At 38.8% G+C, this 23,429-nt stretch overlaps 2 protein-coding genes across 5 annotated transcripts; both read left to right on the forward strand.

Annotated features, from left to right (window-relative positions):
• Positions 1–1,413: 1,413 nt before the first annotated feature.
• uxt (ubiquitously-expressed, prefoldin-like chaperone) lies at positions 1,414–3,314 on the forward strand. 2 transcript variants are annotated; one of them, XM_024137135.2, is made up of 7 exons: positions 1,414–1,501; positions 1,629–1,783; positions 1,893–1,974; positions 2,302–2,369; positions 2,459–2,566; positions 2,782–2,845; positions 3,015–3,314. In XM_024137135.2, exons 2-7 carry the CDS (start codon positions 1,698–1,700, stop codon positions 3,075–3,077), a joined length of 471 nt encoding a protein of 156 aa, XP_023992903.1. In that variant the 5' UTR covers positions 1,414–1,501; positions 1,629–1,697; the 3' UTR covers positions 3,078–3,314. The 2 variants fall into 2 exon arrangements, with proteins under 2 accessions (XP_023992903.1, XP_070294790.1); XM_070438689.1 differs by lacking the exon at positions 1,414–1,501 and having other exon boundaries at positions 1,597–1,783.
• Positions 3,315–4,949: 1,635 nt separating this feature from the next.
• Positions 4,950–23,030, forward strand: elk1 (ETS transcription factor ELK1). 3 transcript variants are annotated; one of them, XM_024137136.2, is made up of 9 exons: positions 4,950–5,686; positions 11,606–11,814; positions 12,131–12,544; positions 12,671–12,814; positions 13,036–13,305; positions 13,387–13,522; positions 13,803–14,038; positions 14,309–14,410; positions 17,778–23,030. In XM_024137136.2, the coding sequence occupies exons 1-9, from the start codon at positions 5,662–5,664 to the stop codon at positions 17,874–17,876; spliced, it is 1,635 nt and encodes a 544-aa protein (XP_023992904.1). In that variant the 5' UTR covers positions 4,950–5,661; the 3' UTR covers positions 17,877–23,030. The 3 variants fall into 3 exon arrangements, with proteins under 3 accessions (XP_023992904.1, XP_023992906.1, XP_023992905.1); XM_024137138.2 differs by having other exon boundaries at positions 12,131–12,505; XM_024137137.2 differs by having other exon boundaries at positions 4,950–5,211.
• Positions 23,031–23,429: the final 399 nt, after the last annotated feature.

A 23,429-nucleotide genomic window follows, 5' to 3' on the forward strand; every position in this document is an offset into this window, starting at 1 on the left:
TTTACCTTTCAGCAAGACAATAACCTAAAACACAAGGCCAAATCTGTTCCTGAGTGGCCGAGTTACAGTTTGACTTAAATCTGCTTGAAAATCTATGACAAGACCTGAAAATGGTTGTCCAGCAATGATCAACAACCAATTTGACAGAGCTTGAAGAATTTTGAAAATAATAATGTGCAAATTTTGCATATTCCAGGTGTGTAAAGCTCTTAGAGACTTACCCAGAAAGACTCACAGCTGTAATCGCTGCCAAATGTGATTCTAACATGTATTGACTAAGGGGGTTGAGTACTTATCAAGATATATATTAGTGTTTTATTTTTCATATTTTTTTTTTTACAAATGTTATAATTTTTCTTCCATGTTGACATTACAGAGTATTTGTGTAGATCATTGGAAAAAATGACAATTAATCCATTTTAATCCCACTTTGTAACACAACAAAATGTGGAAAAAGTAAAGGGGTGTGAATACTTTCTGAAGCCACTGTACCTGTTAAGGACCTACATTATCCTAATGATGAGAAGGCTACAGACTTTACACATATTAGGTGCCAAAACGTGCATCAGGTCAAGTGTTTTGGCTAGATAAATAAAATATATTTTGAGGCAGTATGCTAGTAAGATCATGTTTCTATAGGTTAGTAGAACCCCAATCATTGCATAGATTTTTTGCGTTAAAGGATTTAGAAACAATGTGAGTCAGCCAGTTTGCGCCCGGTGGACTGACTCTACCCATGAGATGAAGAGGATCTTGCATATCATTTCAAACTTCTGTTACACTGTTGATGATCAATTTCAAGAAAAGTAGTTGAATAACTTCACTGTGATATTTGTTATGAATAAAGTATGCTTTTTTGACCAAATTTCATCTCTCTTGTCTTTTTGAATAAACATATTGTTTGCCTGTAGAAGGAGTGACACTCCYCAGAGTGTAAAATCTGTGGATTAGGAAACTAGAAGTGCTCCTAGGTACAATGGACCCCTTTTACTGTGACAAAACATAGAAAATTGTGTACGGTGCAATATGTATGTCCAACATRAAAACCATATTGGATTGGACTCTTTAAGGTCCGCAGAATGAGCAGTGAAGCTCTTCTTAATGTAAACTCTATGGATTTGGAAACTAGAAGTGCACCTTAGTAGAATTGACCCCATTTTACTGTGACACAGCGTACAGAAAATTGTGTACTGCGCAATAAATTATATTAGTAGATACAATAAACATTGTTGACCATTTAGGCTTTAATTTCTTCTCCAAAAATCACATAATATCTAATACAAATAATCATTTTAAGTTTTTCTATGATAACTAGCATAAAATATATCGRTAATTGTTCAAATGTTCACCCTAATTTTTAATTTACAAAGCACACAAGACACAACTCTTATTCTGAAGAATTCCAAAAATCCGTGACCCCGGAAGTACTTAGTTATTCATGCMTGCTAGCTAGACAGTGGTTACATAAGACAGCTGCAGTTTTATTGTGCTGTTGAGATAGGTAAGCCAAAGCTACAACAAAATTGTGGACTATGTTGTTATTAAACATAGATAGTCAGCTAGCTATAAGGCGAATGCAGAGTTAACTACATCATATGGTTAATATCTTTGGAACATTTTGTTTTCAGGATTCAGAATCATTGCCTCGTTTTCGAACACGAATGACTATCAACAACTGATTGATTTCACGACTCATAATGGCACATGCTGGAAAACCCAGCATTGACGAAAAGGTCTTGCAGTATGAAACGTTTATTAGCGACGTGTTGAAACGAGATTTGGAGTAAGTCGTCTATTTTCCTTAGACCAGTGTCATTTTATTCGCTAACTCAAATGTGCGCAACATTTTCGCGCATGTGCACAATTWAAATTTATTTTTTATGTTCTGACAGGAGGGTATTGGAGCAAAGAGATGGAGTGTATGAAAAAATTGCACAATATCTACAACTGAAAAATACCATTGAAAGCCTGAAGGTATAAGTTACCACCATGGCACCCACTTACATTGGATATCTATGTGCCAACAAACACCATGATGAACTGTTGTGACCATCAAACAGTGGGCCATCAACATTTCTACATGTTCTATACATGTATATTAATGTAGCTATGTTGTGGCATATACACGTTGTATAACAGAAATTGGGTATAATATAAATGTGTTGTTTTGTTGTGCTTTTCCTCAGTTATTGAGAACATTTACATTTTGGTCATTTAAGCAGACGCTCTTATCCAGAGCGACTTACAGTAGTGAGTGCATACATTTTTATATTTGTTCGTACTAACAAATTGTCTTCGTAGGAATCTGAGACGAAGGGACTCAAAACAGAGATAGATCTTGGCTGTAATTTCTACGTCCAAGCACATGTGTAAGTGATTAGGCTTATTGAAAATTGTCCATATTACTTTATTTTTATTGTGATTTGATTGAGGCCTTGACTGAGTTGTTTTGTTTCAGGGAGGACTCGTCAAAAATCTTTGTTGCTGTTGGATATGGCTTTTTTGTCGAGTTAACGCACTCAGAAGCTCTGAAGTTCATTGAGAAAAAGACAAATCAGCTTACAGTGTGAGTAGCACCAGCAATATCCATTAAAACACACACACAGAGGTCATTAGTACAGTATTTTGTAAACATCTGTCAAAATGATTGCCTCTAGAGGGCACATGTGTTTTGTTATTACATTACTGTGATACAGCATTGTATTTAAGATTTCAAGATCTCAAATCTTGGATAAACCTTAGAAATTAGTGAATCCTTATAAATTAGATTTCCTTTTCCAGACACACTGAAGTGTTGACCAAAGACTCAGCTAAAATCAAAGCCAACATTCGCATGGTGTTGGAGGTGAGTGATTGAAAGGATGATATTCCTGCTCGCACAATAGCATTTACTACTTGCAAACTATTATGATGGTATTATGAGCATGGTACAATATTACACAATGTGGAAAATATTTCACAAATAAATGTAATGGCAGATTTTTTTTTTTATGATGTAAATGTTTTTCTAACAGGGATTAAGAGAGCTTCAAAATCTTACGGATGTTCCGGAGAAAAGGACGAGAGACGCTCTTTAGCTGCAGTAGTGCTTCTGTTCTGACCTTTCGTTATCAGTTTTCTATCACATTCATAATAGTGACAAGGCTGTATTATTTCCATTGCTCTTTGGTTTATCTGAAGTAATATAAATGGTGTGTAAAACAAACCTTTGATACAAACTTGGCATCTGAACAGGTTGTACTGTTTAGAAGTTACTTTAAAACTGTAATTCTGCCTAAAATAAAATGTGGGAAAGAAGTTTTAAAATCTGTTAACCAGTTTCAGTGGCTTGCTTATGTTTGATGCATTTTTCTGCATTGTATTACTAGATCAAGCAAACCTTATGTTGACAAACTATATTCCTACAACTCTTTCCAATAATATCTCAAATATATCCAAAAATTAATTCACATTTTTGGTATCCTGACCTCTCTTTTCAATGCCTGAAGTCATCATCAATAACGCAATTAAATATTGAAGAAAATAAAGCTTGCAAATGCGGATGAACATGCATGCCTGATCTTAGTATGGTATCTCGCATAAATGTCACCTCTTCAAAGCCACCAGCACTTTCATCTTCAAATAGCATGGTGAAGTGCTGTTGTGAAGGGAACGTTCAGAGTACTTTATATTAGTTTCTCATGCTGAGAAACTGGATTTTCCTGTTCAATGTTAATACTTCAAGTATCAGAGACATTGGACTCTTGACTTATACGGCAACAGGAACCAAATCCACAGGAACCATATCCTCTTTTCCACTTAATTTATTTTTGTAATTCTGTATTTTTAAACTATCACTTGTTAAATTATGACTTTTGAAGCCATAAAGTCACCATCACTTTACAAAACCGCTCATTTAATTCTGGCCCTTTGGACAAGTTACCATGTACTCACATTAATAAATTATATAAGGGAAATAAATTGTTCTGTCTTTTTTTTTCTTCTTTTTTTCAATCATATACCTGTAAGGCTTTTGTGACCATAGAATTAGGAATACTCATAATTAATTGTATTTTTTTTTAAAGTAATTTCATAGGATCTCTGTTTGACTGATACCCCATCACACCAGAAACAGTTTCCATGGCAACTGGATGTTAAGACCTGACTCTCAAAATAGATGTATTTTTTCTGGGTACATATTGCTTAAAAGGGACACATGCATGATCATGTGCCCGATACGGTGTTAGTTTGATGTGGAACAAGGAAGATTCATCCTGCTAAGATATTTAGCCCACTTTTTAAAATACATTTTAAAGATTTACAATTGAAGAAAATGTGACCTTAGGTTAAAAAGAGAGATGKAAGCTAATAGAATGTAATAGTTAAACATTCAATAAATAATATCACTGGGCCTCTGAATCTTAAAATTATGGTCTTGTTGTAAAGAACAATGTTTATATAAAGCTAAAAATTATACTACCAGTGCTTGACTTGGGCAGGAGCTCACTGGAGCTGAGTACCAGCACCTCAAATGTTCTACTGCTTGTGCTCCTCATTCTCTTATAGAACATTAGCTCAAAAGTATTGTGGAGCTCCTGCACTTAAATATGAACAGTACCGACACCTATTTCAGCCTAAGGCACTGACTACTACCACAAATAGGCCTGTACTTTGTTATATGCCTGCCTATGCCTAATTGCATACATCATGTTTTGTTATGCTATGTAAGAAAAAATAAAACAATATGGCAAGTACGGGGGAAGTATACCTGTGGATTGTTCAAGATTACTACAGATTCAGATTATTCACTAAATGTTGCTGCTCCAAATATAATGGGTAAAACTTGGACTGCAAGGGGACACAGTTGAAATTCTCACTTTACCACCTTGTCTAAATCCTTGGTGAGCAAGAAACGTCATCGATTTTGTGACGTTTGAAGCCTTTCAGGCAGCAACCGATCAAGGAAAAAAGCCAGCAGGCAGCAATGAGTGATGGTGGAACACGAAAGTAGTCGAGGCATTTGTGGAAACAGGAAGCAACGAGGGAAAAGCAAAGGATTAAGTCAGGCCGTTCGGGCGTCAGAAGACACACCTTGTTGAACGTTTTTATACCATGGACTATAATCGCAAACACATTTTACATTATGGAGGACTTTTGGCGCTCTCCAGTGAACTCGGAAGCAAGTCTACATTGAGCGTTGAGTCGTTCGAATTGACGCACAAATGAGAGACGGTGGGGGTTTCATAAGCGGCAGCTACGCAATCTTGGCGATTATGTTAGCTTGCTAGCAACATGATCTGTTGTCATTTGTTTAAAAAATAACATACGTAATTTTGAAAGTTTTGATTATCTAGCTAAAAGGAGCGAACCAATGTTTTGCGAATTCCATTCTCATATTTGCTATAATTCAATCAACATGACTTTCCCTCAAACAAACATTCCTAACCGTTAGCTTCTAGATAGCTAGCTCACCACTGTCAATAACCAGCTACTGTAGCATGGAGGGAGAGATGCAAGTGTTACCATCGGATCACTGTTGCATAATAACAAATCGGTGTTGTATCTGTAACTCGCATCCATCTCTACGGTGTCGCAAATCGACTTTTGACACCTTCGTTCAGTGCGTTGACATAATGGATGTAATTTGATTGACGGATAAAATAAAAGGAATTTCAAGACGCGATGGAGTCTAACCCCGTAATAAGTGGTAAGTGTTTACCCTGCATTTATGTAAATTGAATGTAGTAGGGAAAAACATTTCCGTACTAGTCTCGACTGTCATGTATATTTGTTTATGTTCATCTTGTGCTAGCTAAAAATAGAAAGGTTTGGCCTTCAATTGATAATCGGACTAGGATGTTGCCAGTGACTAGATTGCTACTAGCCATGTGGATATTGAACTAGCCTCTGGCTAAATGTAATGTCGCAACAGGTGTTTTAAAGCATTTTATTATAGTCACAATAATTTGTAGGTTCAGCCATTGGTAATTTTGAAAGCAATTATTCAATCTTCATGAACTACAGTACAGGCTGTAACGTTAGTATAAAGATGATTTACTCACAAGAGATACAGCTTGCTCCCCATTCCAAGAACAAGAATGTAAAACCACACTTTCTGTAAGATTAGTTTACTATGAAGAGTAGACCATCATGTAAGCAAGAATTGGTGCATTATTCCAAGGTGCATTTCACGGTGTATTTTCGCATGCAAGTAGCACTTGATTTCTATATACCGTTGGCCTAACTGTTGTGAGTTTAAACTGTAGGCTAATTTGTATATAGGTCATTATGCGGTACTAAACTAATYATAAGTAATCTCCAAAAATGAAGGGGTAAACTTGACCAAGAAAATGTATGTGTACAGTACATGAAACATGCTCACCCTCTTGCCTTACCTCACAGCCTAAAGGTCACCCATACGGTTTCTCTGTGGTGCACTTCACAGAATTATTGCCGCTGCCTCCTCCACCCCAGTTTATTGAAGGTCTGTACCTGCTAACAACCACAAAAGCAACATCACACAGTTTCCCAGGACTTCTCACACTCAAGGTCCTATTCCCATTAGATCTACCATCCAAACCAGTGTCTTACTGGACTACACAATTATACCTCAGTACTAAGTGTTGTGATTTATGCCTTTGTTTTTCAGTACATTAATTTACTACAGTGGCATTATTTGTCTCATGCTTGTACCGAAGCTAAAGCCTTGATAGATGGCTAATACCACTTTTCAAAATGGAGACACCCTTTGATGCATTGTCCCCCTGAAGGATGGTCATATGGGTGGCATGAAGCCCCCAAAAATCATAGTTAGCCTATAAAATATCGCATTGGTAATTGTTCTTCTGTCAGTTTTGAATGAATGGAGATTCAGATTGATAGATTTTAGTCTAATCTCTATGTACAATGCTGCTGCTTTGTCTTGATGAGGTCAATGCAGTTCATTCATTTAGGTTTATAAATCATCTCAGACCTCTTTGTCCGTGAATAATTATTGGCTATTGAAGCTGAGGCTCACTCCATGCATAGGTTTACCTCTGAGGCAATAATGTTTGTCAGTGAAAACAGATTTACAACAACTCTTTGTCAGTTCCGCTAATATTTATTTGGCCATTTAATTTATGATGCTTTGTACACTGTTTAGCTGAACATTACAAAATGTGCACATTACTCAATTCTTCTATCCCAGCTCTCACCCAAAAACCTAGTGACATGTTCAGAGTGTGCCTTAAGGAAGCTGGGAAACAGTTACTTTGAAGCTAGGCCTATGTTCTTCCCTCCTTCACATGAGCTAAAGGACTTGTAACTTTGTTATTCAAAATCATGTTGACAGTAATGATGCATCCTTACACTCTAGTACTTGCCTAACTAGGCTACACTCACATATGTTCATGTTAGACTTTGTTGTTTCCCTCCCCTAGTTACCATTAATGAAAGGCTTTTTACCATGGTGATAGTTTCCAAGGTGTTTGATAGGAGTTATGTAATTGGGGAAAAAAATGGTAATATGGTTAATTTGCATGCCCAACATGTCCTTCCTTAACTACTAATGCACTTCCTTTCTTTCTGTGGCCTGTTGTTCGCCAGTAGCTCTTCGTTTACTGTCTTTTATTCTGGAATTAGACCTGGCTACTATCTGTCAACTATCACACTACCCAGTGTATTGAAATACTACACTACTACACTACCCAGTGTATTGAAACACTACACTACCCAGTGTATTGAACTACTACACTACCCAGTNACACTACCCAGTGTATTGAAATACTACACTACTACACTACCCAGTGTATTGAAACACTACACTACCCAGTGTATTGAACTACTACACTACCCAGTGTATTGAACTACTACACTACTACACTACCCAGTGTATTGAAACGCTACACTACCCAGTGTATTTAAATACTACACTACCCAGTGTATTGAAATACTACACTACCCAGTGTATTGAAATACTACACTACCCAGTGTATTGAAACGCTACACTACCCAGTGTATTGAAACGCTACACTACCCAGTGTATTGAAACGCTACACTACCCAGTGTATTGAAATACTACACTACTACACTACCCAGTGTATTTGAAATACTACACTACCCACTGTATTGACATACTACACTACCCACTGTATTGACATACTACCCACTGTATTGACATACTACACTACCCACTGTATTGACATACTACCCACTGTATTGACATACTACACTACCCAGTGTATTGAAATACTACAATAGTACACTACCGTGGGGTTGACCACTGTATGGAAATAATACACTACCCAGAACAAACTGTATTGAAGTACTACACTACAACTCTCTTCACTGTAATGAAATGAGCAAGGCCAAATAAAGATGTCTTTTATGTTAGTAGGGATTGAACTATAAATACTGAATGTTGTTAAACCCTAATAAGGGGAATGGGTAGGCAACATTAAACCCATAATTAAAATAATCTGTTTTGTACATGATCACAGATAGGGTTATGAAACCTTACAGTAAATTTCCATGGGAAGTTAAGCCTGGGAATTTGGGGAATTTTGCTTATTCATCACAGTTAGCTTATAACAGTGAACCTTTTTTGTGGGATATAGATAAGGCAATTCTAGGTCTTGTGGCATATTTTGGTTAAACTATCCCCAATTCAATGGAATTGCAACCTCTGCATGCACAGTGCATTCTTCCATCACATGTACAGCTTTCATCAGACATCTTGCACACTAATGAGATGCTATTGAGCCCACACTCTACTACACTGTCTGAGCCAAGGATTACATGCTTTCTGGTAAGTTTTGATTACAATACTGGGTGGGGTGAATATGTTTTATATGACATACATTCTTTTTTTTCTAACTAGTAAATAGTAGCCTACAGCAAAGTGTGTTAAATCATTTCTAACTCAATTCTGCTAGTTAGTTTTTGCTACAATCTGGGTTTTAGCTTGCTTGAGCCTGCTAACTGAGGAGTGTTAATTCACCTGTTTCAAAATGTTTCATTTTAAAACATTTATCTTACAAAATGACTTGTTTAATCTAACTGCTTAACTTTTTATCTGTACATGGAATTGTATTTAACTTTTTTTTTTATTTATTTTTCAAATTTTTACAGGAAAAGCCACGGGCACTATCTGATGTGTGGAGACATTTCACTGCAGCTAATGTAGAAGGAAAAGCTGTGTGGGATTGGCAAATACTGTGCCAAAATCATATGTGAAGAATGCAACAAAGGTGCAGAATCATCTGACCATGTGCATAAAGTTCCCTCAGCACTCACATCAAGCAACTCTGACAACCTCCCTCTACTTCTATTTGAGGTGAAAATGATGAATCCGACACCTTATCGATAGCAACAGCTCATAGTCCCTCTGGAATCAGAAGTTTTTTTTGAACTCACATGGAGGAACATAGTCAGAGAAATGCTGATGAATGTCTTGCTCGAGCTGTGTATGCAACTGGTTCACCTCTGATGCTCACAGGCAATGTGTATTGGAAGAGATTTCTGAATGTTCTTCGCCCAGCATACACCCCTCCAACCAGACATGCTTTATCTACTCATTTGCTGTATGCAGTGTTCAACAGAGTTCAAGTGAAGGTCAAGCAAATCATAGAGAAAGCAGACTGTATTGCAATCATCTCTGATGGGTGGTCGAATGTTCGATTGCAAGGAATAATGAACTACATCATCTCCACCCCTCAACCAGTATTCTACAAGAGCACACACACAAGGGACAACAGACACACCGGTCTCTACATTGCAGATGAGCTGAAGGCAGTCATCAATGACCTTGGACCACAGAAGGTATTTGGAATGGTGACAGACAATGCTGCGAACATGAAGGCTGCTTGGTCTAAAGTGGAGGAGTCCTGCCCTCACATCACACCCATTGGCTGTGCTGCTCATGCATTGAATCTTCTCCTCAAGGACATCATGGCACTGAAAACCATGGATACACTCTACAAGAGAGCCAAGGAAATGGTTAGGTATGTGAAGGGTCATCAAGTGATAGCAGTAATCTACCTCACCAAGCAAAGTGAGAAGAATAAGAGCAACACATTGAAGCTTCCCAGCAACACCCGTTGGGGTGGTGTTGTCATCATGTTTGACAGTCTTCTGGAGGGGAAGTAGTCTCTCCAAGAAATGGCCATATCACAATCTGCCGATATGGACAGCCCCATCAACAGGATCCTCCTGGATGATGTATTTTGGGAGAGAGTGGTAAGCAGCCTGAAACTCCTGAAATCTGTAGCAGTAGCCATTGCACGGATTGAGAGAGACAATGCCATCATGTCTGATGTTCAGACTCTGCTTGCAGATGTAAGAGAAGAGATCTGTACTGCCCTGTCCACTTCACTGTTGCTCCAAGCAGAGGAAACTGCAGTTCTGAAATACATCAAAAAGCATGATGACTTCTGCCTGAAGCCCATACACGCCACAGCGTACATGTTGGACACCAAGTATGCTGGCAAGAGCATCCTGTTTGGTGCAGAGATCAGCAAGGCCTATGGTGTCATCACTACTGTGTCTCGCCACCTTGGCCTGGATGAGGGCAGTCTGGCGAAGTACACTTCCAAGCAAGGGCTTTGGGATGGWGATGCAATATGGCAGTCGTGACAACATATCTCATCAGCATACCTTGGGGAAGGGACTTTGTGGATCTTTCCCCTGTTGCCTCCATCATCCTTCAAATCCCACCATCAGCCGCCTCAGAGCGCAACTGGTCCTTGTTTGGGAGCACACACACCAAAGCACGCAACAGGCTGACCAATACAAGGGTTGAAAAATTGGTGGCCATCCGTCCAAATTTGAGGAATTTTGAGCCTGACAACGAGCCATCCTCAACAAAGTTGGAAAGTGACAGTGAAGATGAGGCCTCAGAGTCTGATGTTCAAGAGGTGGACATTGAGGAGGTCCAGGGAGAAGACATGGAAGCTTGAGAGGAAGACAACCAAAGCTTTAGTTTCTAGACTATAATTTTACAGATGTATGTTGAAAACCTTTTTGGGAGATGCGATGGATCATTGGGGATCATTCAATATTCCCTTTCTTTTGTTGTTCAGTGAAATTGTCCAATGTGAAGAATTAACTCATTTAATTAAAGTTGAATTTGTAACTAAATCGTTTTTTTTTATTTCTATTGKAAGGATTTAATCAATTGCAATTATGTCTACTTATGATAAGGTAAAAGGTTTATGTTTCTGTCTCCATATGATATGGTAAATATGTCCAATGCAAAAAATATCTACATTTGAAATGGTATTAATATTAATTTAGCGTATATTTCTGTTAATTCCCATATATTCCCGTTAATTCCCATGGAAAGTTTCCACCTGAATATTCCCCAAAATGTGCAACCCTAGTCACAGATCTGAAAAATAACAAATCAGTGTGACAAAATATTTTCCTTTTCTAGCAATGTTTCCCAAACACTGGCACAAATGAGTAGGCCCCAACCTAAATTCAGTAGCTAGCCATGGCAGAAATGAGGTGGCCCTAATCTTAACTCAGTAGCTAGACTAGCTGCTGTATCTAAATAAGGCCGTGAGAGCTCATTCAGATGTTGTCAGTTATGGATCGTTGCTGCAAGGCAGTCTCACTCATGTTTCTGATTTGTTCCCCCCTGCAGCCATGGACCCGTCCATCACGTTGTGGCAGTTCCTGCTGCATCTCCTCGAGGATGACAGCCATAGGCACCTCATCTCCTGGACCTCTGGGGACGGGGAGTTTAAGCTGCTGGACGCAGAGGAGGTGGCACGCCTCTGGGGGCTCCGCAAGAACAAGACCAACATGAACTACGATAAACTAAGCAGGGCGCTCCGATACTACTATGATAAGGTATCCTTGCTGCTTATTGTTTGGTATGAGACTTTTTCAAGTATTTATGAGATGTTTGATGCACTGAGTGAAGCTATAACATTAATCATATTTGTTGATTTTCTGTCCACAAACAATGAGCTCAGCATTGTGTTCAGGTGTAAATTCACGACTCAAAGCAGAAAAGGCTGTTACAGATAATTTATGTGTAGCAGTATGCTGGTAGCAGCCCAGTAGGTGTAAGCCTACTTCTTTCAGCTAGATATTTTGTTGAGGTTTTTGTTTTTTCAGGATGGTTTATTGCAATTGTCTGTTAATTCAGTGTAATCCTTTATAGAATATCATCAAGAAGGTGAGTGGGCAGAAGTTTGTCTACAAGTTTGTGGCCCACCCTGACCCTTCATCAGTGGACTGTGTCAGAGGCGGTGAGGATTCTCAGCAACAGGAGAATCTTGATGCAGCGGGCCAGACCAAGTCCCCAGGAGGGGGGTCTTCTAACTGCCCCTCCAAGAACCTCCAGATGCAGCGGTCCTCTCCAGTCTCTGTCCAACGCAGCTCTCGCAACGACTACATGAAGTCAGGGCTCTACTCCACCTTCACCATCCAGTCCCTCCAAGCCCCCTGCAGGACCTCTCCACAGCCTATAAAGACTGAGCTGCTGAATCAGGACTCTTCCCCCAGACCCCACAGCGCTGACCGGACACTGCGGGAGGTGAGGGACCATGACGAGGACCTCTCCATTTTAACCATGGTCATTACTACTAAATATCCTTTTTTATTTATTTTTTTATGTTATTGGTGTTGATGAAATGTCAAATGTGTGATTGAAGTGACTATTGAACGGTTCAGACTACTACAAGTGTTACCTGTCTGTCAGGTGTGTCTGGATGGCCAGAGCTCCTCCATGCAGGGCTGTGGCAGCGTAGAGAGTAGCCTGCAGGTCACACTGACTCATCCCTCACCCTGCGCCACGCCTGCCCTCAGCCCCCAGACCTTGTCAGTGTCAACCACAGGCAGCTCGGTAAGACATTCACAAGTCACAATATGTCCTCCTTTTGTCAAAGATTCTATCGATCCATGTGTTAACATTTGTGCTTAAAACTCTTTTATACAAAGTGCACCCAAATGCCCTGTTTGAACCATAGTACCCTGTTGACTCAAATGTTGCTCACGGATTCTGATTCTGGATGCTATGGTGTGCAAATCTAATGCTTCTCTTTAAATGCTGTTTTGAACGTCCAGAAGTCTCAGCCACAGAAGACCCAGAACCTATGCGACCCTCCTCAGATCTATCTGACCAGTGTGTCGGACCCTGGCTCCCTCACTCCTCTGACCCTGACCCCTGTTGCTGTACCTGGGGCCCCGGGGGAGTGTGTGGTGAACCAGCCTCAGGGCCACCCTGTCTTTGTGGTCATCAAGCCCTCACCTTTGGTGCACTCCAAAGAGCAAAACCTCACGTCTGAAGAGGAGCTGGTTGAGATCATGACCTTGGAGGAGAAACATGTTGTAGAGGTGAATAAGAAGAGAACACACAAGAGCAAATGACATGTTCCATTGTTCCATGGTTTTATTTGGACCTTTCTCCTCTTCTAGGTTCCTGAATCTGCATCAGGACCAAGGGAACCTGAAACCCCCCTCTCCATTGATGTCCTCCCACCCTGCGTGGAACCAGTGGGCCAGCCTGTTGGGGAAGGGGAGGAACAAGGCAAAGATGAGGCCCATTTACCAGGCAAGTCATACATACCTCACACAATATGATGTCCACATATTTGTAGCTATACTGTATACTTTAGATGTGTGGTATTATACAACAGATAGGTCTAATCCTCAGTGCTGATTGGTTAAAACCGCATTCCAGCCGGTGTCTATTCCAGAAGTTACACCCGTGCCAATATATCCTCCAAACACTGGCTTCTCACTTCAACATTGTTCTTATTACTGGGTTTTTATTCCTGTAAAGACAGGTATGTCTACTGTTCCCTCATTCTTGGTCCTTCCCCCCCCCTCAGAAAATTCCATGACTCCAGCAGTTGCTCTTCAAGCGGCTACTCATCCAGCCTGGTCGCCTCAGGAAGTACAACCCCCGAAAGCCAAGAAGCCCAAAGTCCTAGAACTGCCCTCCTCCTCAACCCTCCTACCCCCTGGTCTGTCACTGGATCAGGTCAATGCTGCCGTCAACAGCCTCCTGGCCCCTGGAAGTGCCACCAACACTCTGACTCCTACAGTGTTCACCTCCCATTCTCTGGTAAGTGACATCTCTGGCCTGGTCAGTGCCACATAAAAATAAATTAAACTGTCACACTTCCTGGGGCCTCATTTAACAAATGTCGGTGTATTAGTGTGTTTTCAACTTTCCAAACGCCTTTCTACCCTCACCAAATTATTATTATACATGATTTATCAAGACCATAATGTATTTCTTTTGATATGATATGAATGCATTGATTAAAATAGTTTCTGTGTTAAACTGGCTAATAATCATACATTTTCTATATTTTTGTGCTCTGTCCCTTAGACTCCGGTATTACTGACACCAAGTCCTCTCCCCTCCACCATCCACTTCTGGAGCACACTCAGTCCCATTGCTCCCCGGAGCCCGGCCAAGCTCTCCTTTCAGGTATGTCCTTCCTGTCCTGTCCCTGCTGCTGCCTGGCAGAGGGCACKAGAGCAGGCCATCTGCCGTCCTGATCTCATCTATATCACTAACAGAAGTATAGAGAGATGGGTTGGATTATAAATATTATAGATTTACCGAATGCCATATAATGTTGGTCACAACTTATTAGTGCTGAGCGATATGTCGTTCATTTTCAGTTTWAAAAAAAACAAATTGACACGTCTGTTAAATTATTWGATTTTTTTTATTTTTTCTGTTAGCTCGATGTGCAGTTTCTGTAGAGATAAATAAGATCTAGCCTGAACTGTGCGATATAGTAGGGAGTTTTAGTTTCCAAAAGGCCTATATTCTATATAGTTTAGCACAGAAAACATGTTAATTAACTACAATGACCATAATCCATTGCGCACCCGCATACTTGTCCGGTCTGTGTGGCGCAGACAGGGAGGACTGACTGAGAGAAGAGAGCTTGTGTTCGAGAGGGATAGAAAGCAGTGCTTCGCGAGCCTGAAAATACATGATCTAAGTCCAGGGCCTCCGATCTTTTCTAGCACGAGCTACTTTTTAATTTTATTTTTTTATAGCTTTCAAATAGACACGTTCTTCTCCTCTCCTCTACCCTGCAACTGTTCCTAATGTTCTTGGTGTGCAAGACATGTTTTCTGTCAATATACTTGGTAAAATAATGGTTAATAAACAGTATTTGTCATGACAGGCCCCAATAAAATTGTCTTTTGTACAGTATTTTCCTGAATTCTGTTTTCTCTGTAAAAAAAAAAGATCCTGGATTTATTTTGTATTTTTTAAAAATGTTTTTCACTCTCAATATTACAATTATTCATAGAGAAAAAACAAAAATTAGGTTTGGAGTTCATGTCAATGCTTAAATCACATCAGAAGAACATAATAATATGGAATTCCCTTTTTAATTGCGCATCTAGAAAGAGAGGAATCTGTCAGTCTAGCGATGTTTCTGCTGTTAGGACTACTGCTCCAGCACATGTCATGGCACAGTTTGTAAAACAATGGCCACCCAATTGATCATGATACAGTTCTGTCAGGTAGGCCTAATTATTTGCAGTTAACATTTAATTGAGAAGGTTTTTGGGAAATTCTTTGTCTACCCACATGGCGGTTATCATTAGCATCAATCAATGGCTACATATAGAGTGATAAACAAACGGTGCACCAAATAGACAGACATAGCCAAACGTGCTGGAAATGTATTGGCAGAGGTTGTTACATTTGTAGTGGCTAACCAGGGGTGAGATAATGTCAATGTGGCTTTGATTGGATAGTAGCCGGGAGATTTATGTTTTTGACAGTTTGCGATGGAACAAATGAAGAAATGCATGTACTTTCAGAATTGATAGGTGAGCCACTCATAGGTGAGCTACTCATAGGTGAGCCACTTCATAGTGTGAGCTCTCATAGGTGAGGCACTTCATAGTGAGCACTCATAGGTGAGCCACTCATAGGTGAGCCACTCATAGGTGAGCTACTCATAGGTGAGCTACTGGTAGCTCGGGATCTACCTGTTGGAGACCCCTGATCTAAGTTGTTGATATTCAGCAGTCATAAAAGTATACCTTATTTACTTTGAAGAACTATTCAAATTGTGATTTTTGTCAGACCGAATAGGCTGCAGCTCTATAGATATGAGATGATGACTCGGAATTAAATAAAAAAAAGTTGTAAAATAAAACAAATATTTTATTAAAGTAATGTGAATAATGATGGTTAATAAGTGAATAGCAGTAATGGGCAGTCACTACCATCATGGGACTTGTATTAATTGTTTTATTCTGTGGTGTTACAGCATTCAATATAAATCATAGTGCTTTTTAAAGCTGCAATATGAAACTTTTGGGGTGAGCCGACCAAATTCCCATAGAAATGTGAGTTATAGATCAGTCATTCTCATTGAAAGCAAGTCTAAGAAGCGATAGATCTGTTCTATGTGCGTTATTTCAATGCTTCCCGTTCTTAAGTTTCGTTTTTGCGTCTTTTACTTTCGGTTTTTGTACACCAGCTGGAAATACAATATTTTGGGTTATGGAAAAGATATTTCACAGCGGTTTAGAGGTATCTACACTTAGGTACAATGATTATCTACACAAGCTTGTTTTGTCACAAACTGAAATTAAGCAAACTATTAACATTTTAGCAACCAGGAAATGGTGGCGCAATTTCTGCATACTGCACCTTTAATGTCTAAAGAAAATTGTTGAAATCGAAAACCGACCACAAATCACTAATTGCTCAGCACTACTACTTACGTATGTACAGCACCAGTCTAAAGTTTGAACACACCTACTCATTCAAGGGTTTTTCTTTACTTTTACTATTTTCTACATTGTAGCATAATAGTGACGACATCAAAACTATAAAATAACACACATGGAATCATGTAGTAGCCAAATAAAGTGTTAAACAAATCAAAATCAAATTATATTTTATATTTGAGATTCTTCAAAGTAGCCACCCTTTGCCTTGATGACAGCTTTGCACACTCTTGGCATTCTCTCAACCAGCTTCACCTGGAATGCTTTCCCAACAGTCTTGAAGGAGTTCCCACATATGCTGAGCACTTGTTGGCTGGTTTTCCTTCACTCTGTGGTCCAACTCATCCCAAACCATCTCAATTGGGTTGAGGTCGGGTGATTGTGGAGGCCAGGTGATCTGATGCATCACTCTCCTTCTTGGTCAAATAGCCCTTACACAGCCTGGAGGTGTGTTGGGTCATTGTCCTGTTGAAAAACAAATGATAGTCCCACTAAGCGCAAACCAGATGGGATGTCGTATCGCTGCAGAATGCTGTGGTAGCCATGCTGGTTAAGTGTGCCTTGAATTCTAAATGAATCACAGACTGTGTCACCAGCAAAGCACCATCACACCTCCTCCTCCATGACTGTGACTACCTCATGAAGCTGGTTGAGAGAATTCCAAGAGTGTGCAAAGTTGTCATCAAGGCAAAGGGTGGCTACCTTGAAGAATCTCAAMTATAAAATATATTTTGATTTAACACTTACTTTGGTTACTATGTTATTTAATAGTTTTAATGTCTTCACTATTATTCTACAATGTAGAAAATAGTAAAAACAAAGAAAAACMCTTGAATGAGTAGGTGTGTCCAAACTTTTGACTGGTACTATACTGTATGTAGGTTTAGGTACATTATGGTTACTGCGTTAATAGAAAATACTTTAACCTCCCTCTACTGGTTAACAATCATACTACAACATCTTACACCGTCCCAGTGCTGGACCACAACTTCTCATTTATTGAGCCTTTTAACACATAACAAATGGGGAACAGGATGTAGCTACTCTAGATGTTACTAATCAGCTGTACTTGATTGTTTTAGTTCCCCTCCAATGGAAGCAGTCATATCCATATCCCTGCCTTGAGTGTGGACGGCCTGTCTACTCCTGTAGTGCTGTCGCCAGGCCCACAGAAACCATGAGGAGAGTCCTGGAGTCCTTCCACAGTCCTGTGGACATTGATTCCCCAGTTCAGCCTATGGGACAGAAGGTACACTCCATGACCAAATCAAGTACTCCAAGCCAGAGTGCACTCATGAGTGGAGATCTAGTGTCCGGAGTTCTGTTGAATGAATGATTTTTTTAGCAGTTGGAATCTGCATTCAAAGAACCTCATGACGGGCTAGCCCAGCGGTTCTGGATCAAGGCCAAGAGGTGGTGTTGGCAACTTTGAAACTTAGAGGGGCTACTTTTTTTTTCTTTCTTTTTTGTTGACAGATAAGGAATTTTTGGTGCGTCTCTCTTTCTTTGTCGATTCATATTTTTGCCTCAAATTTAAATGGATATATTTTCCTGTTTTATAATTTCCCCCATGACAGGGCACTTGACTTTATAGATTAAACTTTGTCCATGAAAGCATTATGGTAGTGCTTGCCCATTGCTTTACATGTAATTGGTTTCTTATTCTCTAGTACTTTTCAAATGACCAGTTACATGAAGAAGAGATGGGTACCTGTAGTGGTACCATACCGAGTGTTTTACTTTGAGATGAACTTGGAAGGCATGTTGATGCTTGATGCTGTTTTTTTTAAAGAAGCCAAGTCATCTGAAACATTTTATAATCATGGTAAAGAAATGGCGCTTACCATTGATAATCTCATGGCTGGATTGGAACTTTTATTCTGGAAAAGTCAAGCTTTTTACATTTTTAACATGAAAACCAGAGAACTAGTGGATGTGTTTTAACGATTCAGATGAAAACATTAAAATGTATTGTTTATTTTGATGGAGAATCAGGTGTGATCACGTTCTATTGTTATGTGAATTTGATAGTCGGTCATGTTCACTGTCCATTCCAGGTTTTCTTTTAGGTTTAATTACTAGTTAATTATTTTGATGCCAAGATGGAACATTGGTTCTGGAGTATCATGTGAAACTTCACCAAAGACCAGCTGCATTGATTAAATCCTATGTAATTTTAGAGATGCAGTGGTAGCCTTCATTCATGCAAGGGCTATAACACCTTAACATGCTACCAAAATCACACACAGAATACCCAGTTTACTTTCAAAATGGATTTAGAAAAGACGAGGTTTGCTAACATAATTGTATATTATCTCATTATGCGACATGGTTGAAGACCAAGTATAACTTACAATAGATCAGGTTATCATAGAAAATAAAATGGTTAAGCTTTGATTTAATTTAGTTTTTACTGAAAACAACTTGGTCGATTTATAGAGATATTTGTCCACTGGCCATTTACATTTTTACATTAGCAAACAATTGGAAATGTTGAYACAATTATTTTAATTTATTCAAATAATGCTTATAGCAAAAAGCTTAAAAAGCTTTGTTGGTTGATTAGCAATTGGTGTCCAACAATTATTTTTGTACATTAAAAGAGTACATATTTTACTCTTAAGAGTGCATTTTATAAAGTTCTGACTCATGACATTGTTAGCTCAGCTTGCTCCTAGTTAAAGGAGATGCATTAGTATCCTTAACAACAGTCCAGCTTCACACCAAATAGCCTTTCCAAATATACTTACTGTACCATCTAATGAAGTAGTGTTGTCCTTCTAGAGTCAGTAGACTACAGTAACTTGTTATTGGCAGGGCTCTTTTGGTTTGTTACTGTACTGGAGTCTATAATGTATATCTGAATTCATTAATAATATCTGAATTCATTTAATCATCTTTTGTAGTTTGAGAGCTTGTAATTATTGTCTAATCGGGGGCTTATTCAGGACAAATTAGGCTTTAAAAAAAAAAAAAATGTTATGTCTACGGACAATATCTGAAATTGTATTTAATGAGGTGATTCAATCAAAACACAACTAGTCGCATTTGGTATTTCATTTGTATTATTACATTGGGATATTTTAAATCATAATTGTAATGTGTATCTAAAATACAAATTWAAAAAAAATAGGAGTGCCTCAAGAATAAGGAATTGAACCCAACTGTTAACCAGTTAGTGTTTTGGTTGAACCCTCTCCCCAGAATGTAATGTGTGTCTCTTCAATCACTGCTCTGTGACTGTATGTTGCTCTGTGAGCCTGTCTAACCTCTGGTTTTAGTTACAGGTGCCCAGCAGATCCGAGGAAATAGGCTTCATACGATTACTAAGCAACCTTTAGAAATGATGTCACATCTGCCCACTCAAAAGCACTTAAAAATAATCCTAGTGGATGTTTGGCTATTCTAAGTACCTGCTTCACTCTCTTACCCTACTTCTAGTCAAGTAAAGACTGTTGGCCAGTGATTTCATGCATAGCACTTTACCTTGAACTTAATATCACAATGTCAAAACCCTCTTTGAGGGACTGACTTTTTTCTACTTCATTCCTAGTCACAATTGGCAAAACAATTAGCTAGTATTGGAACAATGTGTGCCACTCTCATCAAATCAGTTACCCTTCACTGTTTGGTATTCATACACGTGATCAGTCATTCATACATGTAATCAGTCACTAACGCCGATGTCATGGTGGTACACTTACCACAAGAATATGCCTTTTTATTATTCATCATGACATGGGTCCAAAAGTCATTTCTAACGCTGATCACACTATTGCAACTGAACGGTTACAAACAACAGTTCTAAATATACATGCAATCTATTCTATGACAATGCGCTTAGCAATGCCTTGTTGGCTAGACTGTCTTTTTGTGCAGAGTATATTTAAACAACAAAATTGTAACATCATGGAAACAAGAAGGTTATAAATGCCTCTGTATATTTTAACATCCTACGCCCCAGTCTGTAGCTTTATACATCTCAGGCTGTGTTCTGTTCATGATATTGCTGTCTTTTAACAGTCGTGTGCTAATATTATTCGATTGTATTACCTGGGACTTAAAATGTACTAACCCCTTCTAATTCAAAAACTATAGTTTTGATAGTTTGTGTGTAATATTATGTCTCCGTGGTGTAGCTCCAGTACCTTGTTGATACTTCTGCCTGTGTATTGCTACAGTACTGGTGATGCATCCTGCTCTAGCCTAGCATGTTTGTGTTGTGTAGGCAATTGAATGAAATGTGTTTACTATTGACCAGTCACTTTTATGACATGAATGTTGATGGATTGCTCAAATACCTGGCCTATTTCTCAGTTTGACAGCTGGGGGATTTCCCCAGACCCATGGGCTGACAGTTTAAAGCAGACGGGAGCAACAGTGGTGGGATAGTGATGTCATAGGTTTGTGAGGGATAAATGGCAGCATTTTACAGAAGAGAGAGACTGCTACTGAAAGATTATGTTTGCTCAGTGTTGGGGCAAAAGCCTTTTGATAAAGAAGTTGTCCGTTTTGGACACAAATGAAAACTATTCTTGGAAATACAAGCCTAAATGATATACCTAAGAATACAGTATGTTTGTCTGCATATGAATAATTGTCTATACAGAAATGTATTGCTTTTGTAAATGTGTTATTGCAGTTTTATCACGTAGATACAGCGCTCTGCTACGTTTCTATGATAAGAGGATCTGACTGTTGTGTGCTAGAGGTTATTCTACTGCATATATGGACATAAGCCTTGTAATGTGCTGTAAATATGTTCTAAAGGCATCCATGTTTAGGCTCTTTTCAGATATGGATAACATGAAAATACTCACTTGATCCTTTCGTCATCCCAATTTTCAGATGGCACATGACCCACTGGGCACAGACGTCAGATCAACGTCTAGTTTTGATTTACATTTGGTTGAGTTGTCAACTGATGTGAATTCAACAACAACAAAAAATCACCATGTCATTGGATGTTGGTTAAAAGTTGGTTCAAAAATATATATTTTTTAAATGCACTTTGACCTTTTTCAAATCCAATCMGTTTTTCACGTTGATTCAACGTCCTCACAATGACGTGGAAACAATGTTGATTTAACCAGTTTTTGCCCAGTGAGGAGGAGGTTGTTCATCATGTGCTTGTCTTCAACATACTGGCCCGCTTTGTCCCAGTCCCATAGTCTACACATTTTAGCATTTTGCTGTCTCAACTCTCCTGAAAACTGTACAGAAATCAGTTATTAATGCGAAGCAAGTTTAGCTGAACTAATAAACTATGATATCTATCTAATGTAAATTGGATATAAATGCACCAGGCCATTCTGAACCCTCTTCATACTGTTGATAATATACAGCATGTATGAATTTGATCATTCTTTTTTGACTACCATGCAAATGATGTAAGAAATGAATTAGCCAAAGCCTTAAAGTTAAGTTTTCGGACAAATGGAGATGAGGAACATTTGGGTGTTAAGTATCCATTTATGCAAGTGAGGGATTTTTTTGAAACGGGTGAGATGGATATTGTGAAGAAAGCCATTTATTGGAACATATTTTCGCCCACCAGAAGTGGGAGAAATTATGAGCATCTTGAGTTGCTTAGAAGTTCGATAAACTTCAGTATTTGAGTTCACTACTTCTTTCACCAGCAAAAGATGTATTGATTGTCTTTTTTCAAAGGAGGGATATTTTACTCTGCTCATGAGCGCTATAGTCTGAATGCCACACAGACACACATTGTCAATCATCTCATTGTAACTTAAATGCTACATACAGTACATTTTGTGTTTTTTAAGGTTGTATGAAAAATGCAGTTGTGTTTTCAAACGTTCTGTGGCTCTCAACTCTGATTGGAGATTTGAGCTACATTTTGTTGTCTCTTTTTGAACGTTTCTGAAACGTTATGGATCTACAACCTTGACATGTACTATTGTGTGGGAGCTTTGTCATTGTGTACAGTTTTCTATTCAAGAATGTTTGGGGGAACCTAAAACACTGTATATATGTTTGTGAAAATTGTCGTATCTCTTGCTGAAATAAGTACCAATGTCTTTTGAGGTATTGGCTATCGTTTGTTTCTGTCGCATTTGGTTTCAGATGCGTGTAGCCTTTTCCCTTCCCCATGGGAGTGACTGTCTCTGGGGGTTTATTTACAGAGGGGAGGGTTTGCTTTTAGTTTTTTGGAAATATCCAAATATATTATATTTACTGGAAGAGAGAGACAAACTATTTTTTATCTACACACTTCAATTTGTTTGTGTAAATGTTATAGATATTATTCTTGTTTTCTAAAAACAGATCTAGAACTAATATTAGGAGTTAATAAAATCCTATTTTGTTCTGTACACGGTTTTGTTCTTCCTTTCTTTGAAATCACGTTGATGCTGTCTGTTTCTCTGAAGTGTATTGCAGTTTGAAGTACATCTCAAAAGGTTTATCTTAAATGATGCACAATGCTGAAAGGTGTGTGGAGTGACAGTCATACTAGTATGCCAACACTGAAACTACCCTCAACCAAACAGCATATGATAATTTTCAGCACCATGTAGGTTTCTTCTTTCTGAAAGGACAGAAACCAATAATGCCCCAGTTGGGAGATATTCTTGATACCAAAACTTTACAACAAAATGAATAAACCTCTCTGAATATCAAAATGCAGCCTCTTAATTTAGAAAACCAACCTCAATCATCCTTCCTGTTTTTGGTTGTGATAGCATCAGATGCAACCTGTGAGGGATTTAATA

This window comes from Salvelinus sp. IW2-2015, unplaced genomic scaffold (genome assembly GCF_002910315.2).
Source record: "Salvelinus sp. IW2-2015 unplaced genomic scaffold, ASM291031v2 Un_scaffold1113, whole genome shotgun sequence".
In the NCBI taxonomy this organism is placed as follows: domain Eukaryota; kingdom Metazoa; phylum Chordata; class Actinopteri; order Salmoniformes; family Salmonidae; genus Salvelinus; species Salvelinus sp. IW2-2015.